This window comes from Harmonia axyridis, chromosome 1, assembly GCF_914767665.1.
Source record: "Harmonia axyridis chromosome 1, icHarAxyr1.1, whole genome shotgun sequence".
In the NCBI taxonomy this organism is placed as follows: Eukaryota; Metazoa; Arthropoda; class Insecta; order Coleoptera; family Coccinellidae; genus Harmonia; species Harmonia axyridis.
Genome location: NC_059501.1, coordinates 17,063,057 through 17,084,292, shown reverse-complemented (window position 1 = coordinate 17,084,292; position 21,236 = coordinate 17,063,057). Strand labels below are relative to the sequence as shown.

The following is a 21,236-nucleotide window of genomic DNA, read 5'->3' as shown; positions in this document are numbered from 1 at the left end:
AGTGAGAGAAGGCAGTAACGTTGAGAATAAAAAGTGCCGAAAGAGAATTATAACGCAGCCAACGCGAGAATATCCGACCATTGGCTAATCCTATAATTCCACAAAACAATCCAAGAACCCTCATGAATTAGGAAAAGAGGATCAGACTCTGTAGCATCAGATAAAAGACAGATCAGCCTTGAAACCGTAACATAAATCTGTCAGGATGTAATAGATTGTAACGAACATAAAAATTGGTGTACTCGTAAAAGACATGGCTCGAAGTGAAACATCCATTTGTCGAGATCTATCTATAAATTTCCCAGATTTATGGCGGGAGAAATAACCCCTTTCACATGATTTCCAACGGAGTTCATTTCCACAGCAATTTGGTGGCGCAGCTTAACCCACGTAAGACCGACACGAATGAAATATATATCTTGGAATCTGGACCATTGAAATTCCCAATCCTCTCAGGTCGCATTTCTGCGGTTGGCAAATTTCAGGAATGCACATCGATAAATATCTAAGTGATAGACGTAGGTGTCTCCAATATCCAAGCTATTCAGGATAACCTTCTGGAAGTGATTTTAGAACAGATAAATTCGAGAAGACAGAATCTTTTTCGAACTTGTATCCAGTTCCATATAAAATTGACTCTACAAGCTTCGAGGATCTGAGTTATTTCTTAGAGAAGCTACATTTAGAGATCAATAACATGATATATCAGCTGCAGCTGAGTATGAATAGGTGTTGAATTTTTAGTCTAAAATAAGGGAATAATCAAAATTCGTTCAAATAGTTAGATACTTGGACAAGCCAAACTTGACCAAAATTGCGATAGATTATTTAGTCGTGTATGTTTTCTGTTATTCTATTATTCTGGGGAGCCAAAGAAAATTCAAGCAGAAGATCGAAAAGAAAATGAGAAAAGCACTGGTGTGAAGGAGATTTTGAGGGCTCACTCATTCTTGGAGACCAACAGTCATTTTGACAATAACCGGAAAGTTATGTGCTAAAGTAGTCAACAGGTTGACAGGAAATATTTTTGATATGATCGACTACCTTAATGAGTTACAGAAAAGTATAAACTATGTATTGCTCATACTGTGCAAAATATTATTCCTCACGGCACTTTTCCCACACCCCGCTTGATAGACCTGTGGCGACAAAAAACAATTAGGCATAATGTCTGTGTCTAGCTGAATTTGTCGTCACAATACTTAATATAAATGTACCTGCAGTAGTGTAACAATGGTCTTTCGTTGTACTTGTGCATACAACTTCCTCATTCATTAGGTTCTCAGAAAGATACAATAGAGAATATATTTCCCCTAGCCTAATTAGTATTCAGGTACCATGACACCATTGCGCAGGCATATGACTTAGAGAATAAGAAAAGGAAGAAGAAATTCACGGTGTGCAATATGATTTTAAATATGTAACCCAGGTTTAAAACTGGAAAAATGAGAGTTCAGTGGGGTAAGTTACGAGGCGGCGACCAGTTGAGTTAGTAGATTGTTCTAGGATGTTTCCAAGTGCTGTACCACAATTAAGTTCCCGTCTGTCGTCCATCTGTGTTTTAATACTCCCCACGATAACGCGATACCCGAAAGATCAATGAAATTGGGCTTTTGAGAAGTCGTTTCTATGGAAACGCAAGAAATGCATAGATACTGTCAATGAATGCCATTTTGAAATGAATCAGGTACACTACTTGTATTATTTAAATTTGTGCAAGTCTAGGAAATAGTATTTTGTGCAACGAGTGGGGAAAGTCCAACTTTTCTCACGAATGTGGAAGTTTGTGACACGAGCCTGAAAGGCGAGGGCCACACATTTTTCCTACAACTGCTACTATCTGTTCATTCATTGCGTTTCTATAGAAACGACTTCTCAAAAGCCCAATTTCATTGGTCTACCAAACGAGTTGTGGGCAAAGTGCCGTGTGGAATAATATTTCTCACAGCATGAGCAATACATAGTTTTAGAATTGAGTAAGTTATAGAAAATACGCTATACTTTACATAGCAATTTTAACAAGACTATAGTGTGCAACATGTGGAGAAAGTCCATTTTCTCACACGTGTGTTTGCAGAACTCACCTTTCAGGCTCGTGCCACAAACTCCGACACAGAAAAGTTGGACTTTCCTCACTTGTTGCATAATATACTTTTGGAATTCCTTCACATCTACGGAATTCAACCACCTATTAGTATTTGAAACCTTTTCAAAATAAAGGAGTCCATACACTCAACAAAAAGTGTGTCCTCTCCTTTAGTACACGTTTATAACTGGAGCACCTAATTTTCGCAATACAGAATGATCGTTGTCGTTATTGCTGCTGTAACAACGCCACAAGCGATGTTATTGCACAATAAGATGCGGCGGAATTAAACAAGCCGGTTAGTTCCCCGACGCAATAGCCTATCAGCGACAGCTCTCATTAACTTCCAGTAAACAAAATGCCCCTGCATTAACCTGGATCGGCTGGAGGTCTTAATTAAGAGTTTCAACCCGAAAATCCCATAAATTCCACTCCTTATAATGCCTTAACGACCAGGTGACCAATTGAAACCTCCACCGTCGAAATTTTGCCACTTAATTGTAGTATAAGAATAATGGCTGGAAGTCAACGCGAAATGAATAACAGCTGTTGGGGTGGCAGGAAATAATTGAACCGTTTTCTGCCAGATTCCATCGGCTAGATAGATTTGGGAGTTAATTAAAGTTGGGTGAAAAATGCATGGAGTTGGATGGTTGCTGGAGGTGAGGAGATTGGAGGACTTATTCGGTATCTGATGCCAGTGAGACTAATGATGTATAAATATTTCACTTTCTCTCGGAAGATTCAGTTGAATCTTTCTTACTATTTATTCTAGGTGATAAAGACGTACCTTTGAAATGGGTTAATTGAAACGGAAGAAATGTCAACTCTAGAAGAAAAATGTTCTTTTTTCAACGAATTAACGCTAAATTTTTCATGATGCCCAAGTTTTCCTTGCTTCCAAGGCACCTCCATCATCAAATGACACTATTTAAATTGAAAATGAAAAAAAAGTGACCTGAAGTCAGGAGCTTTTGGGCACTCATTCATGCACTTGTTGCACCCTTAGATATACCTATGTAAAGTTATGTATACCGGGTTTTTCACCATAATTTGACCCCCCCCTTTAACTTTGTTACTAGAACAGGTACAAAAAAATGTTTTCACGAAATCGACTAGTGTTTTCTCAAATGATTTCACAAAACGAAATATATACAGAGTGGTCAACATATTGATAGCAACTCCATTTTTTCAAATGAAACACCCTGCATATTTTTCTATATTTGACTAGCTCTTTTTCCCCTGATGTCGAATATATAACATATGTTTGGCCTGTCTCCCTTATTCTGAGTACCACAGAGTTTCAAATTTCAAGAACCACCTGACATGCTCAGTAATCAGTTTTCAAGTTTCAAAATGCCCTTTTTTGAGTTATCGCAGCCTACCACTTGAAAACTGATTACTGAGCATGTCAGGTGGTTCTTAAAATGTCTTTTTTTGCGTTATCTCGTTGGAAATTTGACTATATGTCATATCGTTGCCAACAAGATAACTCAAAAAAAGGCATTTTGAGTTATCGCAGCCTACCACTTGAAAACTGATTACTGAGTAGCCAGGTGGTTCTTAAAATTTGAAACTCTGTGGTACTCAGAATAAGGGAGATAGGCCAAACATATATATTTCGTTTTGTGAAATCATTTTAAAAAAACACTAGTCGATTTCGTGAAACTTTTGTAGAAAACATTTTTTTGTACCTCTTCTAGTAACAAAGTTAAAGGAGGGGGTCAAATTATGGTGAAAAACCCGGTACATCAACGACTTATGAATTAATGAGCGCACAAATGCTCCTGAATTCACGTGACTACTCTCTTTCATACTTTTTCGATATTTTTCTTGAATTTTTCATGATTTCGATGAGGCTATTTGTAATTACATTTAAAATTAGACTAGGTTGAATCTGTTTTCATTGAAATATTGGTTTTATTCCGAATTCTTTATGGGTTTGATGGTGCTATTCACACAAAATTTTCACGGAGCTTGTCTTTATATACAAGCAAAATCCTATCCTTTTCGTATTTGTAATAACGACAAAATTGAGTATTTTCTCCGAAACATTTCAGCCGAGAATGGGGAGATTCGTCTCTCACAGCACCGAAACTGAATGGTTTCCTCATTCTTTGCTATTAGGCCAATTGTTAAGTCCCCAGTCTGATGCACAGTTGGCGATACTAGTATTAAATTCATATGATTTTTAGTACCAACCTTCAAACGATAAATGTCAAAATTTGACTGCAGTCTGAACATTAGTTTGTGAGATATTGCATTGCGAGTGTAGGTACTTTGGTATTTGAAAAAAGATCGAAGAAAAAGTATTTCGTGTACTGATAAAATATTGCATTTTGAAGGGAAAAAATACAGTTGAAGCAAAATCCTGACTTGATGAAGAGTTTTCGTGGTCTGCACCAGGAAAATCAACCATCATTGATTGGTATGCTAAAATTGACATTGGTGAAATGAACACCGAAGACGGCGAATGCAGTGGACGCCCAAAAGAGGCTGTCACCGACGAAAAAATCAAAAAAATTTCCAAAATAATTTTGAATGACCGTAAAGTGAAGTTAATCGAGTTAGCAGACATTGTGAAGATATCATCTGAACGTGTACATCATATAATTCAAGAATATTTGTACATGAGAAAGCATTGTGCAAAATGGGTAACGCGCGAGCTCACAATCGATCAAAAGCAACAACCGGATAATGATTTTGAGAAGTGTTTGAAGCTGTTTAAGTGCAATAAACCTGAATTTTTGCGTTGATATGTGACAATGGATGAAACATGGCTCCATAATTTTACTCTGGAGTCCAATCGATAGTCAGCTGAGTGGACTGCACACGATGAACCGAATCCAAAGCGAAGAAAAACAACAGTAACCTGGCAAGGTTATGGCATCAGTATTCTGGGATGCGCAAGGTATAATATTCATTGATTACTTCCAAAACTGCTAGACCATCAACAGCCATTATCATTATCAACAGCCGTTATCGAATGGTTTAGAGGATGAAATCGTTAAAAAACGGCCCCATTTGAAGAAAAAATGATGCTGTTTCATCAAGACAATGCGCCGTGTCACAAATAAATGAAAACAATGGCAAAATTGCATGAATTGTGCTTCGAATTGCTTCTGCATCCACCGTATTCGCCAGATCTTGCCCCCAGCGACTTTTTCCTGTTTTCAGACCACAAAAGAATGGTCGCTGGAAAGAAATTTAACGCCAATGAAGATGTTATCTCCGAAACTGAGACCTATTTTGAAGCGAAAGACAAATCGTACTACGAAAATGCTATCGAAAAGTTGTAAGATAGCTATAATCGCTGTATCGCCCCCGAAGGCAACTATGTTGAATAATAAAATCAAATTTTGCCCAAAAAATTTGTTTTACTATGGTTGACCGGGGACTTTTCATTCTAAAAATAAACTAAAAAATTTAGATATAAGGTGTACTATCAAAAAAATGTCAAATAATGGATGGCATTTTTGAAAACCGATAACGAGATGCTTTACAACAAATCTGCGGCTAAAAAACTGCGTTGAAAAATATATGTTGCACCATAAGAGAAAAAGCAACTATCCTCGATATCTCTGAAACAGTAATTGATTTCTATGATCTGTTATGAGTATCTTATTAACCATTAAGAGAAATTTGCACATTCCTCTTACTTTCTTACAACAGATTCGAAACTTTTCATTAGATCGGATGGGTATGTATTCAACTACTGATTAAAAAAAAATATACAGGCATAACTGATCATCACATTCGAATTCAGAGCCTACTCTCAAAACTACAAATCTAGCATATTCCTTTTTGAGGTTGTCGTTTACGTGGCAGCCGGACGAACAAAATTGATTGTTTTCCTCAAGCTCCTAGCAGTAAATCGAATCTAATAATTCAAGACCATTATCAACTCAAACTGCGAAAATGACATATATTTGGTGAAACTGAGAGCGCTCTGTTTCGCACTTTATTTACTTCAAATGTAATTCCATGCAAAAATTCCATAAACCAATAAAATCCTTAATGAACAAACGACAAACACAACAATAAAAGGCATAACGAGTACAAGAAACAAACGCTAAGGGAATTTTTGAACGTCTCCTCATCTCGTTAATTGCAGGCTTATAACAGCAAATAATGAAGCAAGAAGCCGAAAAGTCAGAGCAGCCGACGAACTGTCGTGCATAAAACAGGAAACCTCATCAAACCGTACATGCAGAAGTAAATTTCCCTCCAAAGTTTCACATAAAGGACCATGACATTCGGCGTTATTACCCCAACACATTCGTGTTCAAATTTCAGTAACGATCTCGTCCAGATTCTCCACGCCGACAACACTTCGTTAAATATGAGGCTTCGCCCACCCTGTTCCCTGCGTGTGTAACATCAGCTCGAATCGCGTATTTCCTTCTACCGTGCTCAACTTCTTCCTGAAACGCACAAGGTTATGTAGGCCTTCGAAATACCACCAGAGCTGTGTTTATTTTAACTTCAATAACGCACATCTTAAAATCCGAATATAACTTTGACGTGAAAAGGGGTATAGTAATATTTCCGAATTAACTTCATATTGAGATGTGTCCAATGTTGTTTTAATCTTAATTTTTCCAGTGTCAGATACTTGTGTACAATGGCATATTCCTCGTAGAGGTTAGTCCTTAAATGTTTTATAGTTTGCTTGTGCCTCAAAGCCATGGAATCTCACAATAAGTTCAAAATAAGAGAGACAGACAAAAACATTCATGAACACGGATTGGCAATCCGCTGTATACACTGTGTCCGTAAAGTATGGAACAAATTCATTTTTAGCTAAACAGACCATTTTAAGAGATAATCCTGAAACACGTCGATTTTTTATTTTAATTTACCGTATTCTAAAATAGTAATATAATATATAAGGTGAACTACTTTCGAGAAATGACGTCACCGTCATTTTTTTCAATTGAAACCCCCCCATTTTGTCTCAATTTTCCGATTACTCTAGCTGAGCTGATTCCAAAAATGTATCGCATGTTGATTCCAATTGGCACAGGGTGGACAAAAATACAATAGTGAGTTCTCATAAAGTAACGCGTAACGTTCTTATTAGTTAAAAATAATAATAATAACGTTCTTATTAGAAAAAATATCATCAAAAATACTTATTGTCTAGCGGCAATTGGTTTGAATGTAACACCCCATAGTTTGTTAAATTTTTAGGTTAATAAAAATGAGCTGTTTCCAAACATGTGTTTGGTACTTGTGGTCTCATTTTTTTTAATCTAAAAATATAACAAACTACAGGATGTTACATTCAAACCAACTGCCGATAGACAATAAGTTTTTTGATAATATTGTAAATTTATTAGTTAAATTTACAATATTATCAAAAAACATTCAAACCAATTGCTTCTAGACAATAACAATTTTTGATAATATTGTTAATTTAACTAATAAAGAATGTTACGCGTTACTTTATGAGCACACACAAAACTATTGTATTTTTGTCCACCCTGCATCAATTGGAATCAACATGTGATAGATTTTTGGATTCAGCTCAGTGAGAGTAATCGAAAAATTGAGACAGAATGGTGGTGTTCCAGTTGAAAAAATGACGGTGACGTCATTACTCGAAAGTAATTTAACCTGTATATCAGATCATTTTTTTAAAATACGGTAAATTAAAATGAAAAATCGACTTCTTTCAGTATTATTTCTTAAAATGGTCTGTTTAGCTGAAAATGAATTTGTTCCATACTTTACGGACACATTGTATATACTTTATATACTGTGTATACTGTCCATCCTTTACAAAACATTAAATGCGAAGCATTCTGAAAACTATTAATTTCAGGCACATTTCTCAACAAAAAATGACGACTCATTAAGGTATCCGACAGGCAAAAAATCAAGGCATGCCATTACAATAAATGGACTTAGTTTTAAAAATTCATTTTTTTTAATGCAGTGTCTTTCGGACCACTTATATAGTGATACGTAAATTCGAAGGGGACTTGAAAATTGTATGATTTTTATCTTCATTAAATTCTCGAAAAGTTTTGAAGTCTTCTTTGAATTCAATGGAGAGAAAATCATACAATTATCTCGAACGGTTATCAAGATGTAATTGGGTGCAGCACGAGCTCACAATCGATCAAAAGCAACAACGTGTTTATGATTCTGAGCAGTGTCTGAAGTTGCTTAAGTGCAATAAACCTGAATTTTTGCGCCAATATGTGACAATTGATGAAACATGGCTCCATCATTTCACTCCTAAGTCCAATCGACAGTGAGTGAGTGGACTGTACACGATGAACCGAATCCAAAACGAGGAAAAACACAACAGTCAGTTGGCAAAGTTATGACATCAGTTTTCTGAGATGCGCGAGGTATAATATTTATTGATCACCTACAAAAGTACGAGACCATCAACAGCGATTATTATATCGGGTGTCCCAAGGTGAGTGGCCTATTAGATTATTATGGAAACTATAGATAGTAAAGATTTCAAATTTTGTGGATAGATATTTGGCCATGTAAGGTACATTTTTAAAATAATTTCACATTTCCAGTGTTGCCGGATGTACGACAATTTGGCAACAACTTTGTTATTTTGAATGGGACATCAGGTATTTCTATTTTTTTTATGATACTCCATAAAATATTAAATCTATTCACTCTTACTTTTCCATCCCTATCTTTAACGGTTTTTGAGTTATTAATTATTTTTCGAAATTTTAGATCAAATTGCCGTATTACGAAAATGACTCTAGTTCGCTCAATATTTGAGATTTAAGTCAGAAATTTTGCAAGTCGTTAGATATTGATCTGATCTGTGTCACTGCTTTTGAATTATGGTTGTCAATAATACAGGACGGACCAAAAAAATCATCATTTGCCAAGTTACAAAATTGTAAAAAAGTCTACTTTTTCAAATTAAACACCTAGTATATTTTTCAATTTTTGGAATCAGTACAACACACTCTACAATTTTCCTATTCACGTCCCTATACATATCTCAACTGGATTCCGAGTTATATGGCGTATATCTTTCTTGAGCCATTATTTATAGAAAAATCTCGGAACAAAACACCTGTTAGGCAATAATTGTTTATTTTGACATTTATGGATTGAATATATCGATCTATGAACGACATCGAGAAAATAACAATACAAAAGAAATTAATGCTTATTGAATCAATGTGAAATCTAATAAACGCATATAACTCGGAATCCAGTTGAGATAGGTATAGGGACGTGAATAGGAAAATTGTAGAGTGTGTTGTACTGATTCCAAAAATTGAAAAATATACTAGGTGTCTAATTTGAAAAAATAGACTTTTTTACAATTTTGTAACTTGGCAAATGATGATTTTTTTTGGTCCGTCCTGTAATATTGACAACCATAATTCAAAAGCAGTGACACAGATCAGATCAATATCTAACGACTTGCAAAATTTCTGACTCAAATCTCAAATATTGAGCGAACTAGAGTCATTTTCGTAATACGGCAATTTGATCTAAAATTTCGAAAAATAATTAATAACTCCAAAACGATTGAAGATAGGGATGGAAAAGTAAGAGTGAATGGATTTAATATTTTATGGAGTATCATAAAAAAAATAGAAATACCGGATGTCCCATTCAAAATAACAAAGTTGTTGCCAAATTGTCGTACATCTGGCAACACTGGAAATGTGAAGTTATTTTAAAATGTACCTTACATGGCCAAATATCTATCCACAAAATTTGAAATCTTTACCATCAATAGTTTCCATAATAATCTAATAGGCCACTCACCTTGGGACACCCGATATAGCATTATTGAATCGTTTGAAGAAAAAAAATGGTACTGTTTCATCAAGACATTGCGCCGTGTCACAAATCAATGAAAACAATGGCAAAATTGCATGAAATGGGCTTCGAATTGCTTCTGCATCCACCGTATTCGCCAGATCTGGCCCCCAGCAACTTTTTCCTGTTCTCAGACCTCAAAAGAATGCTCCCTGGAAAAAAAAATTAGCGCCAGTGAAAAAGTAATTGCCGAAACTGAGGCCTATTTTGAAGGGAAATACAAATCGTATTTAAAAAATGGTATTGAAAAATTGTGAGATCGCTATAATCGCTGTATCGCCCTCGAAGGCAACTATGTTGAATAATAAAATCGAATTTTGCAAAAAAAATGTGTTTTACTATGGAAGACCAGGGGCTCTTCAATTGGCCAGTATATAAAGGAGTTCATTTCCCAATTTTCTCTGCTAACTTGTAAACAGTTGAACTTAAAAGGCTGTAGTTTCACCAAATTAATTCTTTCGAAAACCGAGCCCGAAAATGTACCATTCATTTTTCTTCTAGTTCGAAGGCATTCTTCTAGAATTTTGGACACCCGATACAAAACTGTCACCTACTGAACACGGTAAAGAAAATACGCAGCTTGCCTCCTTGCGTCTGTAACAGCAGCTCTGATCTCGAAGAAGCGAAGAATAAATTCGTTCTTTGAGCGGGAAACTCCGCACTTCACATTTCGTTAAAACGGACCGCTAAAGGACGAGCAGAGGAAGTAAACGTCGTAGCAACATTTGTATTCCGTTAGATTCCGGAACATCAAGGCTGTCGAGATTGGATTTTGTTTACTGTTTGAGGGTCGTTTCATGTGAGCTGGAGATGATATCTCCCTAGGGGTAGGTGTCGTGCAAAAAAAAATGGTACAGAGAATGTAGCTGCCGAATAATAATTGTACTCGTTTCTGTCTGAAGGGTGTGAGAACTTCAATTACGCTACGTTGGTTTGGTTGTGACAAAACATGTTGACTTCTACTTTTGCCAATTTATCTTAGCTGCTGTCAATAGGAGGTTGAGTTCGTTGAGGAATCATTGCATACCGGGGGGCTGTGGAAAATTGAAATTATGTCGGTAATGTCTTATTCAGTGAAATTTGGATTTGCAGAATTCGGGTTGGTATTGGAAATGTCATTGACAGAAGATGAATAATTTGAATTCGGATCTGTCTTTCTGTGTTATTGGTTTTGATCCAAGAAATTGTGAAACTTAATTACGAGTATAACAATGTAAAGGTGTAATGAGTCTATTTGATGAAGGATATTCAATATAAATATCAAAAAATTGACAACTTTGTGTCTATACCTTCACAATTTTTTTTATTTTTGTCTTGCAATATAATTTCAATTCTAAAAATAACAAATTTCTTAACGTACCTACGTCTGTTTACTGTTTACTCAATTTGTACAGTTTCAGTTATTTTGAATTTTCTTTTTGTTGATCATTAGTTTTGTCATTTTTAAAATTGAAATTATATTCCAAGACAAAAATAAACTAAATTTATCATCAAGATATATTATCTATTGTGAAGGAATAGACACAAAGTTTTCAATTTTTCGATATTCATAACAATTTTGAATTCCCATCGATTAGTAGTTAATTTGAGTATTTATCCCTGTACTGTTGGAAGAACTTTAAGAAAAAAAAGACAATCACTACATCCTGGATAATTATTGAAAGAAAAACTTTTCAATACGATTTCAACTTCAAAGAATCATGAATGAATTTTATTGTTAGGTACCACAATCAAAGCTACGAATATATAGAAAGAAACTGAAATTCGATGTTCCGATTACTGAATTTGACATTTCATGAATTGTAGTTCATTCGTCATGGAAAATTTCATTGGTTTATGGATTTCTCAACAATCCTATCGAACAATTTATCACAATTCATAAAGTGTCAAATTAAGTTATCGAAATATTGAATTATAAGTCACAGACTACTCCACACAGTAAGAATTTGCGGTTTTTCCTCATTTTGAGTTCGTCCTCGATAACTCAAAGTATTCATTTAGAGTTTGCTTGAGCAACTCTTCCTCTTTTTATACGTTGAATTGACTGAAATAATGAGAAATATAGATTCTTATTTGAAAATCTTGAGTTTTGATGAATTTGAGTTGTCCAAGTACATGATCTTCTGATAAATACCCTATACAAAATGGTCCATTACTCATTAACTCCTGAACCGTTGAGTTTATAACCATGGTATGGCATATTGCTGAAATTGTCATCAAAAAATCTATGTGATGCAATCATATACTATATGTGCCAATTGAAATTTTGAAATGAGGAAAGTTTTAGAGATCTGAAAATATTTTAGGAAGAACGATCATTGTTTCAAACTCTTACATACAAATTTTCAGTGATTATTTTTCCATAAACGTCTAATAGGCCATCGCGGTGAATCACCCTGTATATTTGTTCTAATCCAAATTAACTCGTTTCCGACTAAAGATAGGATTATTCTTTCTTAGTCTTCAATTTATATGTGTTATCTGGTATAACTTCTAAAGACGAATTTTATCAAACGAAAGCTCTCAGATGTCTGCGCTCTAAGCGTGATTAATAGTCTAATAGAAAATAAAGTACGCTCCGCAGTTAATTATATAGCTGACGGTCTTCGAAGGTCGGCAAACCCTTCTAGGGAAGCTTTTGTGAAATCTCGCAATACATTGAGAATTCTTAGAGAACTTTGACCCCTTAAGTTATCTTAAGTCTGGACAATGTTCTTGTCTAGAATAACGTTTAAATCGATTATCTTAGTTATATACACTCAGGTGCAGAAAAAAAACGCAACAAGTTTATATTGAATGAAATTTGGATTCCATTGTTTTCTTGTACTGAGCTTAATTCTCAAAATTTTTTCAGTAAACTGTAGATAAAATTATTAATTTCAACTTTTTCAATTTTTTATTACTCAGTATGCAGAACTTTGTTGTTGGAATCAATTTTAAAACATCCTGTGGAATAATTTCCTGGTTGAATCTTCTCAAATTATCAATTTTCATCAAAGCTTCTTTTTTGTTTTTGGTTCATGGCTTCAAGTGCACTAGTTCATTTTCAAGAGAGAAATGAACTTGTCATCAGCGGTGCACTTGAAAAACTAAATGTTCTTCAAGATGCCATTCGAAACATAAATGACAGTATGAACCAACGGATACAGGCAGTAAATAAAAAAATATCAACCTGAATTGAAAAAAGATCGCTCGTTTAGGTTATTTACGTTTGATTTGAATTCATTTGTTTTGATTTTCAATACATTTGCATAAATTAATTTTGAACTGATTGATTATTATCATCACAACTGAAAAACAAATTGTTGGCTTTTTATTGGTAGATTCATAAACTGAGCTTTCGCACTGACATTATGGCACAAGCAAATATCGTAAACATTTTTTCATTTCTTCAAATTGCGTAAACTGTTTATTTGTCCATTAAAAATAAAAGAGTGCCCTTAAAGTCATGAATCAGAAAACAAAATGTTGAAAAGGAATGGTTCTCGATGACAATTGGTAATTTGAAAAAATTTTACCACTGAATTATTCCACAGGATGTTTCAACATTAGGGTTTAAGAACAAACTTCTGATAAACCCCATATAGTGATAAGTAACTAATAAACCAGTATTTAACAAAATATTGAGTATGCAACTTGAAATTGATAATTTCATCTACAGTTTCCAGGAATAATTTTTAAAATAGAGCTGGAAATAAAAAAACTATGAGACTTCAAATTCTACCAAATATCAACTTGTTGCGTTTTTTTTTGCACCTGAGTGTATTTATTAACAGTAGTACAATGAAAATTGTTCTGAAAATCAAGAAGCCAATATTTCAATTACGAATAAGTTCCCCCAAAGCCATTTCCTGAACCATAAGTTCAATAAGAACTACATGAAGGCAGCTACTCAACAGCATACTCTTCGCTTTCACATATCCACTCCAACTCTTGTTGTTGGCTTCCCATATAGGGCAGCTCCTTCAGTCGCAACTCCTTCAAAAGGTTATTTGACGCGCTTTTTTTTGTTAAAGCGGGGGACATCCTCATGGACGAACTACTTTATGAAAGGTCAAACAGTGTGGAACTTCTCGTTTGAAGAACTCGACTAAGCCACTAAACCTAACTCGCTGTTTGAAATATACGAGTCATAGACTCCTTTATCCCAGTCTGAGAGGGGTTGAATGGCGGCAATTGAGATTGCTTGGGCTTTCAGAAAGTATACTGGGGCTAATTGTCGTTTTATATGACAAATTCTTCAAGGTCGAAGGGTAGAATTAAATCAGATAATTACATTGCTTTCAAAATAAGTAGTAATACAATATTATTATATTTTGGCGAGGCGTTCTCCAGTCAATTACGTAGTTGCGCCCTCTCTCGGGGGTTGAGGTGTTCGATCCTGAGATACCTGGTGGAATATTCAGTTAGGCAACGCTATGATAACACCATCTAATTCATTCGAAGTGAACTTTGGATGAACTTGTTTTCTACAGTGGTTTTAAATATTTGCACGTTGTCGGATTAGTTGTCACAACATTGGTCTTCATATTTATTGGTTCATATTTCGAATATGAATTTGTGTGTTTTTGAAAAAGTATTTACTGTTTAAAATTGTTCCTTTGATTCCAGGTGAGTAATATGTAGTAAAAGTTTATAATAAGATTTTTGTATTTTTTCAAAATTGTCATCTCATGGCGACAGCGTGACTTACTGGTATAAACATTTTCAGTGTTTAAAGAAAGAAAACTTCTAGTTTAGTGCCTATCATCAGTAGATATAAGCTCTTTTCCCTTGAGGAAAAGGTTGTTCCAGCAAATTAGTCGTATGATTTGACATATCTTTATGGCATCAACGAACAAGACCTGGAGACCTGGATGAAGATAAATGGTAGAATATCCGATTTTAAACAGATTTATTTTTTTTAAGCAGCAGTTGACGAAAGTGGTATTTGCAGATGTTTACACATATTATGGCTTGTACCAGCTCATGGTTTGAGTATAAGCAGAAAGCACAAGAAGTGAGCATTCCAGCAAAACAAGCCTTAGACTTGATTCACTTCAGGAGTCACATAGTAGAAACTCTGTTCTTATGCAATGCTGTACCTAGGAAGAGAGGAAGGTCTTCTAAGGAATTACTTTCAAGTCCACAAACACTACAAAAATTGAACTACAACAAATATGACCTACAGATGCTGTACCACATGATTAAACCATTTTCCTCTTCATCAGGATAAACCATCTAATTTCAGATGTAAATTTCCGGGTCGTAGTGGTTTTTCTAGGATTTTATGTGAAAATTTTTGTTTTGTAGCTTTCCGTAAGAAATAATACATTAAATTTCAATTTTATTGAATGCTGCAGTTCATTTCATCATGAAAGCACAACTCAGTAATGATTTCACAATGTCATCAATTAATGATGACATAAAAAAACAGAAAGAACCACTTTTCCAAAATAAAGTGTTCTGTACACCAAAATATTGCCATATGTGTAAAACGATATTTATGAATGAAAAATGAAATTAATGAAAATCAAAAAAAAAATGAGAGAAATGGTTAAAGAGGAGACAACAATGGTTTTATCGGTATCTTGATTGAACTGAAACATGGAAATCAAGACTGATGGACTTATTACGACTTATTTGATCATATCTGCTCTTTCCAACATGCAAAAACGGAGGATACAGCCAGTCAATTCCTCCTATCAGAATTATGATAAGAACAAGAAACGCTAATCGAGAATTCAGAGAATGATTGATTGCGCCAATTTGTCATTAATTTGAAAACCGAGGTCTTGGACGCGCCCAAGAGATTATCTTCCTGATTGGAATTCATAATGGGCTGGGCATCATTTTTCATGCGCGTCCTTACTAACTCGCGGTTTCCGTTCTATGAAAAGGGTCAGATTAAATCCTGCGAGTGATTTCATACCGTGTGGAATTGAAGTAAAATATGATTCATTTTGTTAAGAAAAGGAGCAGACCATCAGAAATATTATTTCCCACATTGAAAAACGATAAGGCGTCTATGATTGTCATTGAAAACCGGAAAATTGTTGAGAATCCATTACTTTCCTTTTTTCCATGCTCTTTGGATTGAGAAAGTAATATTGAGGGTGTTGTACTGAAAAATGAGGCAAAATCTCAGGGGTGGACCCCCTGCGGGCGCCTATGGTGTTGCCGCTCATACCAAGAAGTACTAACAACTTCGATATTTCAAATACAACTCCCTGTATATATCATTTTTTTCGGTTTGCCGTACTCTCTTGATTATTTCTATAACGTAGCTTCAATTAAACATTCATCAGTTCGATACATTCCTAGTACATTCTTAGAAAGAAGATATTTAAGGTATGTATTACGCAAATCTCGTGTACCTTTGACTTTAATAAAATGGCTCCCTAATCAAACAGGGTTTTCTCAAATAACAAGCTTCGACGATATAACTTCATGCTACTATTAAAAATGCAAAAGACAGATTCCTGCGATAATTTTAAGAAAAATTAAAATTCTATAAGCATAGGCCTACAGGATGTGAAGTTTGAATTATTTTCAAGTTTTTTTTTCATAGTACCTTCCCTTCACAAGATTATTAATTTGAATTTGTCATCGATATTCCACCGTTTCTATTCTATTCCAAAGTTTCTATTTACATTTTTCTAAAACTACCAGTGACCCACAAAAATTAAGAAACTGGAGGAAAGAAGCGGGCATTATCCCCGATTTAGGAACACCCTGTATAGAATAAATAAATTAACATAAAGACTGACGTACGTTTCGGGATTTTAGTATTTTTTATACAATTTTTCCTCTTCTTATAGTTCGAAACATATTATCTAGAAAATTAGGATACTAATCAGAATAATGATATCATTCAAGGACAATTTATTGATCTGTTTATATACTAGGTACTAAATTCAGGAGGAACTCTACTTCAAACTCTTAATTAATTAGTTTACTCGATAAACTGAATTAAATTCATCGATTTCCTTGGAAGTTTCCTCATTTCACGTAAAAATAGTTAAATGCAAAAACTTTGCTCTTTCAAGTTTCTCTGTAAATTGAAAAAAAACTGTCCTAATGATATTCAAATTGGTAATCTTCGCAGTATTTGTCAAAGTTTTGGTTTTATTTGCGGAATCTTTATGTATTGTGAAAGCAAATAAAAATCCTGAGCACAAGATTTTGGTTACAATTCAAGAGTTACATTTTGGGTGTTAGTTCTCCGAATAGATCTCTCAATCATTCCGTCACAGCGAATTTAATTTTCAAGTTAAGATCTCGAAATTATCTAAAAAAATAAGATATTACTCGATGGTGACGAATCTGTCCACAAATTCGATTACGTTCATCCACTCGGCCGGCTGTTCGTAAACAAGATAAAACTCTAACTAAAAAACCTAGATACGGAAATGTTTGTTAAAGCGCTTGAACCAACAAGGGGTTCTGTAAAAATAGCCGTTCAAAAACTTGTTTTTCCGATCATTTAAAAACAACTACCCGATCGAGATGAAATGCTACATTCATATATGAAATGGCAATTCCAATAATTTGAAGAAATACAGAGGCAAATGAAATGCAAGAATTATCAACAAGACATCCAAATCATTTATTGTAGGTAGGTAAATATCATTGGTAGATTTTATACCAAAAGTTAGAGGTGCTGAAATGCATTTTCAGTATTCATGAAAAAGCATAGTATATTTCATTATCTGCTGAAAACGTCAAACAAATCATTATTACCGCATAAAAAACGAACAGCCAATAAATAATCAAAATAAATTCCCTAGCGATTCAATACCAATCATTGCCCGAAATCCGTACTGCATCTATTCTGCCAAAATTAGCAGTTTTACATTCGTCCGTAAAATCGGAAACAACACAAATCGAAATATTTACATAACGCAACCGAACAAACAGTACGTACCTACATGAAATGAGGGTTAGATAACGTGTTTTTTAACCCCACGTTTAGGAGAATCCGTGCATCGGAGGAGCAAGAGCTTCTTGCCTGAGATACGAGGTTATTCTCGTGAAAACACAGAATTTCCCTCATCATGCGGAAAATTGACTATACCTAAAATCCTGTTACGAAGCAGAAATTGAATTCTCTTCAAGCTATTATGGAGAAAAATTGTTGGCGTCATTTGTGGTGAATATTCGGGAAGCTTCTTGTATTGTGGTTTGACATCGAGTGTTTTCTCAGAGCAAACATGTGGAAGACCTTTGGTTTTGGGTTATTATTTCCAATACAAACGTATGATATCATTCGTGGAAAAAAAATTAACCTGTTCTGAAATTTTCACTGTTTGCTTTTTGGAATTCGTCCGTCTGGAGTTTTTCCGGAAACAAAAACAGCTATTCGTTTGTAATTTGATACAAAAACTATTTTTTATACTTAATTGATCGTCCTGTTTCAATAATTATGAAGACAAAAATTGAAGTAATCGAGTTGTGAAAATTCATATCTGTATAAATTTAATACACAGAATTATAAAATTGTAAACTTCTACAATCATGATTTTTCTTTTGGCGAGTCGTTCTCAGACAATTTTGAAGGTGCGGCTTCTTTCAGAAAGTCACTGATAAAATCAATATGGCGCTCAGTGTTTCCATCATATACACACTCATAGCGGAGCATGTTGACTTTGCCGTAGCACGGTTAGGATTGAACCCCAAGCGGTGCTGATCTTCCGAGAAATACACAACCCACGAGGAAAAGAGTCACAACATACAATTATGATATTCTTCATTAAAATGTAAAAGCACATCAGAATGTTTATTCCAATAAAATTTTATATAACAAATTTCAAATGATTGCACTTCATAGACCTCACAACATAAATTCGAAACTATCTGTACTCATAAATTTGGAACTCGATAATATCAGATTGTGATAGTTATAATAGAAATAAAATCAATCTATTGAATTATATTGTTAAGGGATGTAGTAATTTCGGAAATGAAAGTCTTTGAAAGATTATCTCGGTCTCCAATCAATTTCATATTGGAACTGATCATAACATGGATTTTTTCTTTCAGGGCCTTCCTGAGGATCTTATGTGTCTGTTGTCCAAGAAGAATAAGACGCAAATATCATCCAGCCTTTAGGAGCAAGCCAAGCCAGGTGAGGTCCTAATTTTTTATTTATATCAAAAACATTCTTTTAATCGTTGTTTGAAAGGCAATTGAGTGAGAAATATCAGTATTCATCGATAAATTTTTTCACTTTCATATAAAAATAACTAAGATATGATAAACTTCAGCGAATACGCCATTTTGTAATTAGAATGAAGTATTGCATGAGGGCTTAATATGTAAATTGAATATCTTTCTGTGAATAGAAAAGCGTAAATCATAAATTTCAATAATTATTGCATTCCCGTTTATGTATGTCCCCAATTAACCGGATGAATTTTCTTGGAAATTGGTATGAAGGTTGCAAAATGGTGAATGCGATTTTAGTTATGGCGCATTCGCCAATTTGTAACATTGTTTACGGTTGGCGGTTAACTTCGGTTTACTTTCGGAGTTACTATCGAAAATATGATGAAAAAATTAATCATCATAGATTTGATTTCAACAGACCCTCATAATTACACATATCTTTGAACAAATTGATCTATTTAATGTATATTTTCAGTTAAAGTGTCAGAATCATTTTAAATTCTTCTGACGCATGCATTGCTGAAAGGCGAAATAGCATAATTTCATGGAAATAATAACTTTTCTTTTTTTAATACAGAACAACACAGGTGTCCTCGCCTAGGTGCATGGGTGAAGTAATTGTGAACTGATGTATTGTAATGAGATGTAAACTTCTTTTTGTATTTTTCAAGTAATTAATAATAATTTCACAACTTTTCATTATCGTTAGCCGAAGTAATTTTTGACAAACTGAGATCAACCTATATTATCCTGACGTCTATAGTTAAATAACATTTTGTGATTCAATTGTATAAATTAATTGAAATTTTCAGCATACGTACTATTAAATAGATAGGTGATTCAGAAATTTATCACCAATAAGATCTCAGATAGTTATTTCTATTATTATTATTTATTTTTATTTATTTATTATTTTTATTACAAGTGCCGAAAACAATGATGCGCTTCCAAGAGTTCAATTGAATGAACGATTGTTAGATTCAGTCTTATGCATGAGTATTATACATTATATTCTCTAATTCACTGAATTTTTATTGAAATTAATGGAAAATCAGTTTTCTGTATTACAAATTTGATAAATAATAGACGAATCCATAACAGGAGAGTTCTGAGTATATACCAACATATAATAAAAAAAAATAAAAATATGAAATGAGATATTCTCGCACGATTTTAATCTGCAGGAAGTGACAGATTATACGGCTAGGCCACAGAATTAGAGACAAAAATTCATCAAACTGTCTACTGTAAATATTTCGGTATCCATCTAAAAATATCTCAAAAAAAAATCTGGAAAAGAACTGACTTTACCCATACGCCTATTGCGACCTTGGAGACCATAAAACCTTATATAGCTATATCTGTTATTAATTATGATGTCACTATTCTCGCTTATTATATCTAGGTGAGCTTATAATGATACGATACTTTCAAAATTGAGCATGAATATTCAAATGTTTATTTTACATTAGCAAACTAAATTTCAACCTAGTCAGATCTGTTGTTACGGAAATATAATGAGTTTTTTACATGTTTTGCTTGAATTTTCTATGCTTCTAGAGACAGGATGAATAAGAAATTCTGTTTACAGCAAATAATCATTAACTCCTAAATTCAAACTCGATCGTATCTGCTTCCTCTGAAATATCAGCATGTTTCTCCATATTTTGCATTTTATGGTTTTGATGATGAAATCAATGAGAAATTCTGCGCCAAGCTTGAAACTGATATTCTTCTAGGTTGTTCTATTCGAGAATTGTCGTGTTTACGGCCGACATCACAGAATACTAGCTATCATCGTAAAAAAAATGAATTTTTTGTTCGAGGCAGTCAAAATTCAGTTCGTGTTTCATTCATCATTTGACACATTTTGCACTCAAATCATTAAGTGAAAATGCTTCTCAGACTGTCGTGATTTTCTTGTTTTTCCCTCTGAAACGTGCATTCTGGCTTGCAATTTTATGGACATTCCTACTCAGTCTACCGGTGATTATTTCTCCAGGTTAAAAATAGACCGTTTCATTTCCTGCACTCCCTATTTTCCAGATTTTTAGTCGTTACTCAGGATTTACAGCGACCTTACCAAAAGAGTCCAGTCAATTTCCGCTTTTATTCCATTTCCTCTGCATGTTATCATGGACACCGTTCGCTACGGTCAGTACTCCGAAAAATAATA

General features: G+C 34.2%; 1 protein-coding gene across 2 annotated transcripts in view; it reads left to right on the top strand.

Moving 5' to 3' along the window:
- Positions 1-21,236, top strand: part of LOC123679699 (dopamine receptor 2) — a 258,175-nt gene that overhangs the window by 208,594 nt on the left and 28,345 nt on the right. For both annotated transcript variants that reach the window (XM_045617116.1, XM_045617124.1), the window contains exon 3: positions 18,935-19,019. In XM_045617116.1, the coding sequence (XP_045473072.1) occupies positions 18,935-19,019 (85 nt within the window). The remainder of the gene's footprint in view (positions 1-18,934; positions 19,020-21,236) is intronic.